Source organism: Neopelma chrysocephalum, unplaced genomic scaffold (genome assembly GCF_003984885.1).
Source record: "Neopelma chrysocephalum unplaced genomic scaffold, ASM398488v2 Primary Assembly neopelma1_147, whole genome shotgun sequence".
Lineage (NCBI taxonomy): Eukaryota > Metazoa > Chordata > Aves > Passeriformes > Pipridae > Neopelma > Neopelma chrysocephalum.
Genome location: NW_020897809.1, coordinates 2,763,574 through 2,772,668, shown reverse-complemented (window position 1 = coordinate 2,772,668; position 9,095 = coordinate 2,763,574). Strand labels below are relative to the sequence as shown.

Genomic DNA, 9,095 nt, shown 5'->3' with positions numbered 1-9,095 from the left:
GGCCGCCGGGATGGGGCGCAGCGCGTAGGGCAGAGCGGGGGCCGCCGCGCTCCGGGCCGCAGCAGCGCGCACCCCACGGCCGTGCCGAGCGGAGCCGCGTCCGGCGCAGCGCAAGGACCGACCGGCGGGAGCGGGGGCCGCGTCCGGACGCCGCGTGGGTGGCCGGTGGGGCCGGGCGCTTGGCGGCCGCCGCTGCCGAGCCCCATGAAAACGCAGGTCTGGGGGAGCTCCCCGCGGGCGCCCATGGCTGCGGCGATGCCGTGCAAGAGCGCGGAGTGGCTGCAGGAGGAGCTGGAGTCGGGCGGCGGCCGCTCGCTGCTGCTGCTCGACTGCCGCCCCCACGAGCTCTTCGAGAGCTCGCACATCGAGACGGCCATCAACCTGGCCATCCCCGGGCTCATGCTGCGCCGCCTCAAGAAGGGCAACCTGCCCATCCGCTCCATCATCCCCAACCACGAGGACAAGGAGCGCTTCGTCAAGCGCTGCAAGGCCGACACCGTGCTGCTCTACGACGAGGCCACCGCCGACTGGCAGGACAGCGGCGCCGCGACCTCCGTCCTGGGGCTCCTGCTCCAGAAGCTGCGCGATGACGGCTGCAAAGCCTATTACCTGAAAGGTGAGGTGCCTCCCGCCCTTCCTCCCGCCGCGTCCCGCTCCCGCAGCCCTTGTCCGCGTCCCGCTCCGCAGCCCCTGGCCGGCCGCTGTATCCCCGGCGCCCATCCCCTAGCCGGCCGGAGATGGCTGGATTGTTTTGCTTCCTCCCCTCACCCCCTCTGCCTGATTTATTTTTATTTTTCTGTATGTATTTTTCTCCCTCCCCTGCATCCCGCTTTAATCCCCCGCACAAAATGGTCGCAGGCTGGAAGCAGTCGGGAGCGCCCCGTTTCTTCCTGCGTCGCCTCCCCGGCAGCGGCGGGAGAGACCCCCCAGCCCCGCCGCCAGGACGGCCCCTCCAGCGCTGCCCCGTCCCAAGCCGACCCCGGCCGGGCAGCGCCGGGGAGCCCCTCGCCTGCGCTCCCCCGAGAGAGCCTTTCGGGGGCTCTCCTCCGGAAGGGATGGCCGGATTTGCGGGGGGACAGGAGAGCCCTCTCATGTTATTTTACCTCTCCCCCATCTCCGAAAAGCCAGCGCTTGGGTTTTCCTGCCCCTTTCCTAGGCAACGCCGGCGGGTCTAGGAGGGGGCAGCCCGGCTGCTCCCCTGGGGCAGAGCGATGGGGAGCGCGGCGCTGCGCTGCGGGGGAGCCGAGCCCCGCACCCCGCACATGCCCCTTCCTGAGGACTGGCGGTGGTTTGGGGACTTCGTGCTTGGGGGTTTTTTTTGGTTTGTTTTTTTTGTGTGTTTGTTTTGTTTTTTTTTTTGGTTGTTGTTGGTTTTTTTTTTCGATTTTGAAAAATCTCAGCGGGCTGAGCAGAGCCCGCAGCTGGGCTGCTGGGACCCTTCTCGCATCCTCCCAGTGCTCCCCGTCCGGTCGCTGGGTGGCGGCTTTGAGGCAGGAATAGCAGGAGAGCGGAGGAGTGTGTGTGTGTGTGTGGGAGAGTGGTCAAGAAAGTTGCCACTTGCGGCTCTTAAAAAAACACTGCTGCTCCGTGATAGACCCTTTTTGGGGATCCGGGGGACTCCCTGGTAACGGGTTGGGGTGGCAGTGGAACAGGCAGGTATTTGGGGACCAGCTCATAGGGCTGCACTGCCCACATAAGCCTCCTTTAAAAACATGGAGAGGGGGCAAGCACAGGGATTGATCCCGTTCCCCACTCGATCCTCCCATCCCTGCCCGTGCCGGTGGGCGAGTCCCCCATCCCACCATCCCATCCCGGTTTGGAGTTTCCCATGGGCTCCGTTGATCCCTCGCTTTGTATTCCTGTTTCTCTCCCCGTCGTTCCTCATCCCTAGGCAGGAAGGAGCGGCTTTGAAGTTACTCCTAAGCTCTCCCTGATGGGCAGGGGAGGAGCTGAGCCCCTTTCTCTGCCTTTTTCCGGGAGCCTCGGTGGGAAATGTTTCCAATTAAAATTCCAAAATGGCTCCTCGGCGCTGTCTGGCGGCGCGGGGGGAGGAAGAGGGCGAGGACGAGCCTTTTTCATGAATGGATGTGGCAGGAGCTGTCTGTCCTGCTCAGTGACCCCGCCACAACCGCCGAACCCGCTAACGAAGTTTCCAGGAGCCTTTTCTAATTAAACCATTTGTCAGTGTCAGATCCCGATGGCTGAGCTCCGGTTTAATATTGCCTGGAAAGGAGGTAGATCGGTGGGGTTTTTACTTCCCTACCTCTGCCTTCCTTCCCAAGCCGCTGAGCCGAGGAGCCAGAGAAAAGGACTTAAGGGCAGATACGTAGAGTCCCATCCCTCCGCACTCCTGATGTGGTTTGGGTGAAGAACAAACCTGTGACACTGCCCTGTCACAAAACGTGTTTGTTGTGATAAAATACTGTGAGGATCACTCTTTGGCAAAACTTTAGGATCTTTTTTCCTGCTTGAAGATGTATTCTTTCATTGGGGTTTGGTGGTTGTCCTTGATTTATCTTTTCAGACACAGATACTTTTGTGCTTTCCTATCTAGGTGGCACAATAGCTCTTGCCTAAACTGCCCCAGACCCATATTTTTGAGAAACTAAACAAGGCGAGATTGTCTCTTGATGCTGATTTTATTTTTGGATGTTTGTTTCTTTTGTGGTTGAAATTTGGCCCCTATTTATCACCAGCAATGTCAAACTGTGTAAGAAACACTCTTTGGTTTCTTGGGACCCGTTTGCTCAGTAGCAGTTTGCCCAGGGAAGATGAGGGAGCAGGGGAATGCCTTTCTTGGTGTGAAGGGATACCAACTTTTTGCTGGCAAAGACTTTCAAAGCAACATGCACATGTGTGCAGGTAGAAGAATTTCCCATTCTGAAGAATAAAACATCTTTTTCTCTCTGTCTCTCCCCTTCCCTCTCTCCTTTCCCTCTTCCCAGGTGGCTTTAACAAGTTTCAGACCGAATATTCTGAGCACTGCGAGACGAACCTCGACAGCTCCTCGCCCAGCAACTCTCCCCCGGCGTCGGTCCTTGGCTTGGGAGGGCTGCGGATAAGTTCCGACTGCTCGGATGGCGAATCCGACAGGGAACCCAGCAGTGCCACGGAGTCAGACGGGAGTCCCATCCCTAACAATCAGCCTGCCTTTCCGGTCCAGATCCTACCTTACCTGTACCTGGGCTGTGCCAAAGATTCGACCAACTTGGACGTCCTGGGCAAATATGGCATTAAATACATCCTGAATGTGACTCCTAACCTGCCAAACATGTTTGAGCATGACGGGGAGTTCAAGTACAAGCAGATCCCCATCTCAGATCACTGGAGCCAGAACCTCTCGCAGTTCTTTCCCGAGGCCATTGCTTTCATTGGTAGGTAGTTGGCAAAACATCTCTTTTCACACTCACTGCTTGGGAATGTGGTGTGCCGCTTCCCAGGGCTGTTGCTCATCCCCAGCCTCACCTCTCCGGGGCACGGCATCGGCACCAGCAGCAGCTTAGCAGCTGAGTGTCGTGCTGCCAAGGTGGCACTTCTGGTGTGTGTCACCCTGGCTGGGTTCAGGGAGGCCTCCCCTTCCCAAATTCAGCCCTCTTGCAGCACCTCAGCTGAGTTACCTGCAAGTGGTCAGACCGGCCCCGCTACCTCTTGCCCTTGTATGGGGATTTCCACTTGAGAGAAATGGCTGAACCCAGGCACTGGGGAGCTCCTTTGCCTGCTTTGCTTGGAGGAATGAGTGTTGATGGGAGTTGCATTAATGTGACTGGTGCCAGCGATTCCTTAGCCCCAAGTGTGGTTAAAAGTGTGTGTGTGTTTTCCCAAGGGGATTTGCTAGTCTAGTTGGGATCCTGCTGTAAGTCACCCTAACATAACTAACTCCTTGTATGGATACTTCTCCTAAGGTAAGTGTCAACACAATGAGTTAGTGATTATAGTTGTACTGCAGAGCTCAGATAGAAAAGCTGCTCTGCAGACAGCCCCCAAGACAGCTTTGGCTGGTGAGGGGGGGTGGTGCAGGGAGGCAGATCTCTTCTCTCAGGCTGGTCTTGACTTTGAAAATTGCTTCTTAGCTTCTGGGAAGTGTGTGTCAGGTTGATACATTTCCAGCCTGACCTGTGCTGTTTGCTTGTGACGGTCATTGGTCTAATCTGTTCTGTTTTGGGGGGGTGAATGGCACAGGTAGTGATACCCCCATTAGCTGTTAAAAGCCCCATGGATTCATATCTGATTGAAAGCACTGATATAGATAAAGGAGAAGGGGGCCTTTACCTTCAGACTGAAACCTGTGCAGCCCGTTTCAGTGCTGCTTTGTTGCCCTAGTTTCAGACCCCAGTGCTTGTGCTTGCTGTGCCGTAAGGCCTGAAATGGGGCAGAGCAGTAGTAGATCCTTGGCTGCTCTTCAGCCTTTGGAAGCCCCGGTTCCCACATGCTCTCCTTTGCCCCCAGCTTCTGACCTCTGGTAATACGGTTGTGGTCAGAAGCAGCTGCTTCAGTGTGGCAACAGGGACCCGTCTGATGTCCTGTCCGCACTTCCTGCACTGAGCGTGGTGTGAAACGTCAGGGGTGAGGTACCGGGTTCCTGCTGACATGTGGCATTTGGGATCCCTCTGCGCCAGTCAGTCCCTGTCTCTGTGCGCACCCAGCTTGTGCTTTCCAGTTAATGACAGGAAATGGAGGATTACCTCACTCTAAAACCAAACACCAAGAAATGCTGTGCAGGTCAGATGAAAGGCAAAAATGTCTGGAAAAATGTTGAACAGGAGGGCTGGGTACACTGGGGGGTGACTGCCCACCATCCTGGAAATTCTTGCCCGGTTTTGGAGGCTGGGCAGAAATTCTGTTGTGGCTTGAGTCTGGATTTGTTTTGCCTGCATCTTCCTTGCCCTTCCCTGCACTTGTGGTGCCAGTGTCTCTTACCTCCGGCTTCGCTCGAGGATCCTTTTTCTCCTTCCACCTTCTCCCTCCCCGCCAAGCTCTCAGTGAAATGACTGACTTCAAATAGGGCTGCCCAGAAGTAAGCAGTGCTGGGTACTTGCGTGCATTCAGTGCTCTCAGTGGTGTGTCCCTCTTTCAGCACTAAGATGTCAATTCATAAAGGGATCACGCTGTTCCGGCTGTGCGAGAGACAATGAGTGTGTGTGCGCTTTTCAGTCGGTGGCAAGGGAGGGGAAATTTCGTCGCTGTTCTCTCGCCATTTTTTGGTCCAGCCTGCATTCCTGCTTTCCGCTACCATTCATCCTGAGAGTCTCCTCCAACACAAGCGTTTGTTTGTAGTGAAGTGCATTTCTGTCGATCCTAAAGCACAATTTCACAATAAGGGAAGTTCCTGCACTTCAGACTCTTGCTTAAATTGGCATCAACTACATTCATGTAACTTTCTAGTGGAAGGAGGACAAGAACAGCAGAAGAGAATAATAGCTCATGTGCTGCTGGGCTGCAGCCTTGCACTGAGTGCACAGCCTTCCCCAGTTAGTTGGTGTTGAGGTGGGTGTGCTGTGCCCAACCACCAGCGTCTCCCTGGAGCTGTTGTCTCCAGCTCCATCTGCCTCCTGTGGGTTACTCCAGCTCTCTGAATAGAGGACACCGATGCTCTCTAGGCGAGGGATGTGTTGCTAGACTTGATTCATACTTCTCAAGCACGTGAGATGCTTGGCCTTGTTGGGGATGTGCAGCTTTGCCATGCTAAACAATAGATATTCCTGAGTGGGAATATCTTCGGAGCCTTGTGGGAAGAGATGTGGGTGTCAAAGGGACATGAGATGGTGTCAGTAGGAGCAGGGGATCCAGTTCTGGCAGTCATCCTGGTCCTAGGAGCTTGCAGCTGCCACCTGGCCCTGCTCCAAAGCCGTGTGTTTTTGGTGCAGAATAATAGACTCCCCCTTCCCCTTGTCTTGTTTCAGATGAGGCCCGTTCCAAGAAGTGTGGGATCCTTGTTCACTGCCTCGCTGGCATCAGCCGGTCCGTAACAGTCACTGTCGCCTACTTGATGCAAAAACTCAACTTGTCCCTGAACGATGCCTATGACTTTGTGAAAAGGAAAAAATCCAACATTTCCCCAAACTTTAACTTCATGGGCCAACTCCTGGACTTTGAGAGGACTCTGGGACTCAACAGCCCTTGTGACAACCGCTCGCCCAGTGAACAGCTCTACTTCACCACCCCCACCAACCACAACCTGTTTCAGCTGAACACCCTGGAGTCCACATGAAGAGGACACTGCCTGGTCGGGAACTCGAGCATCGAATCGCTTCTCTTGAGCATTTCAACTCTTACGAAAATATCTGTCTTGCCAGGCAGCTCTGGAAGGAGTAGCTTCTCTGGGCAGAGGTGCCTGATCGCTGCTTTAGGAAGGCTAATGCCGTTCACTAGTATCCTGATCCAAGTGGTTCCAAGAGGTAGTGTTTTTACAGGGGGTTATTTAATACGGGCGATGTTACAGCATTTTGAGCGCAGCTGTCACCGGCAATAACCGCTTTCCTGGGTGCATTGGGACTGTCAGAACACACACACGTGCGAAGAGCTACCAGGGGTTAGCTTGCTGTGGAAAATGAGGAGATTTATGCACTTGGAAACCGTGAACAAAAGGTGTTGGGCCAAGACTGTTTTAAAACCCAAGTTTACTTTTTTTTGATTTAAAAAAAACAAACAAAAAAAAGGTAGATCTTACTCGAGCTTTGGGTTCAAACTCTTTTTAAATATGTAAGTTCCTGACTGTTTGTACAGACGAGGTTGCAAAACCAGTATTTTATTCTGTCTCTTGTTTGATCATTTATTTTTTTTTTAATCAAATGTTTATATTGACCAAATGCATTTTGCACACTTTGTGAAGCCTTGGTATGTCCTGGCATATTACTGGGTACTCCAGAGAGAGATACATGCTGCTGCTGTCGTTGTTAGCATCTAGTAGGAAGCTTTGTTATGTGTGAAGGCCAGTTGGGCTTGAACGCAACCCCTTCACCACTCCTGCACTCACAATCACAAACTCTGCACTGATTCAGCCAAGGTGACTAAGCCGCAAGCTTCCTCTTTTTTTTTTTTTTTTTTTTAATGCCACCCCTGCCAAAAAACACTGTTTGCTATTGCCAGAGGTAAAACTCTTGTAGCCTCCAGAGTTGGTAGAAGCATGTCTGAGCCCAGCTTCATTCTCTGCTGCCTGTTGACTGACTTAACGTCATCCAGCTGGCCCGAAACCATCCCAGCTTCCCGAGCACTGAAGGTAGTTGCGATGCTGGCGTTTCTTGTGCACACTCGATTCTTTCCCATGTGTGCGGGGTGGAGGGGGAGCACAGCGAGTGCCCGGAGCAGAGCCAGGATTGCGTAGCGGGACGGGACTGGATCGTCACGCACGGAGCGTGTGAGGGGCACGAAGAGATGTGCAAGTGAGGAGGAGAGCATTGTAACAGAGAATTTTTATATATATATATATATATATGAATATATATATTAACTGGCAAATTCTGAGATGATTGGAGCTTTCAACAGAGGTTCTGATTTTTTTTCCTTCTTCCTCTTTTGAATAACTTTATGCCGTGCCTTCTATTCTGAGAAGACTTGTATGTATTTCTGGCTAGTGTTTGGCAAACTCCTTATACCAAGCTGGGAGGGGAGGAAGTGGTAATAATTTCTGGGAGGAGGGCAGAACGGATTTGGAGATTTCTTTATTGGCTGCAATGTAGTCCTTCCTTTCTCCCCCCTCCCTGTCCACTTTAACTCTCACATAACTGAAAGAAAAAAAAATAGCCACGGATTTTTTCTAAATATCCAGTTTTTTGTACTTTTTTCAAGAAAATGAAAAAAATAATTAAAAAAATCTCCATCTGGAGGAATGTTTGACGCTGTCACATCCTGAAACTGTTCTTTTTGTTACAAGATGTTATCAGAATGTTGGAATGAGCTTCTGTTTCTTGTTTTCTGGTTGTTTTTTGTTTGTTTGTTGGGTTTTGTTTGCCACAATGTTGGGATCGTGGGTCATTGGAAGGGAGAATGGGCGTACGGTTGCAAGTGAGAAAATTGGGAATATTCTAATTGCATCTTACCTCATGGAGGAATTTATTTTTTCAGGGATTTTTTGACAGTGCATCTGTATTGCGTTACAGCTAAGCTGGTTTGTAAAGGCTTCCTGTGCTGTTAGTGGTCTTTCTTCTTTAAAGGAAAAAAATAAGATGCATCTTTCTGATTAGTACAAATGAGAGCTTGTTAGTGAGGAATGGTTCTGATTTCTGAGTTATGAAGGAAAATTAGTGACCCTATATATACTGATCCAATATTGGGACTTTGTTTATATTGCAAATAAATATTATTTTTTCTTTAAAAATGATGTTTGTGTCAGATGCTTGTCTAGCCTCTGCCCATATAAGGGCACGCTGCTCTTATCCGTTTTTTATGGTCAATTAGTATTCTTCTGTGACCATGAAGAGCATTTGCTGGGCAGTGTTCAAGTGTGGTGTTTGGTTTCATGCACAGCTTAATTTTTAAGACCTGTGGTAAAATGGAGAGGGGGAGGTGGGAGGGCGAGGAGAGGGATAAGGGGGTATTGGATAAACCAGAGAACAAAGAACAGCTTGAGAATGGGACTGGCTTTGACCCCAGCCATTCCTCTGCGCCAAAAATAAATAGATAAACTAAAGACACTTTTGTTTGCCGTTTAAGCGTGGCCTACAAAGGCACGGCAAAGCCTTGCCCACAACTGTTGTGTTAGCAGACTGTGTTTTGGTAGGAAAGCAAGAAGTTGTGGCCTTGTGGGCAGCCACCTGATGACTTATCCTGGATCTCCCGGAGAGCAGGAGCCCCCTCCTGCATCTTTGGGGGAAAGGGGTTGCAGTGTGGGTTGCACACGGGCTGTGCTGTCCCCTTGTGCTCCCCAGGTGCAGTTTGTGGGAAATCTGGAGCGGCTGATGAGGATGTTTTAGGGTGAAATGTGGCTGTGAGTGCAGCCCAGCTAAGGGAGCTGTGGCTCCCCACGACTCTGCTTGTAGCTAGGTAGGGCTGGGTTCCCCCCTACCCCAGCATTCCTTGTTTTAACCTAAATGGCAAGAAATTAAATGGCTATCTATTCAGTTGTTCAGTTCCTCAAAGTGAGTATATGTGTCACCTTG

General features: G+C 51.7%; 1 protein-coding gene across 1 annotated transcript; it reads left to right on the top strand.

Annotated features, from left to right (window-relative positions):
• Window positions 1–6: 6 nt before the first annotated feature.
• Window positions 7–8,317, top strand: DUSP7 (dual specificity phosphatase 7). Its single transcript, XM_027700407.1, has 3 exons — window positions 7–616; window positions 2,946–3,374; window positions 5,901–8,317. The coding sequence occupies exons 1-3, from the start codon at window positions 205–207 to the stop codon at window positions 6,206–6,208; spliced, it is 1,149 nt and encodes a 382-aa protein (XP_027556208.1). The 5' UTR covers window positions 7–204; the 3' UTR covers window positions 6,209–8,317.
• Window positions 8,318–9,095: the final 778 nt, after the last annotated feature.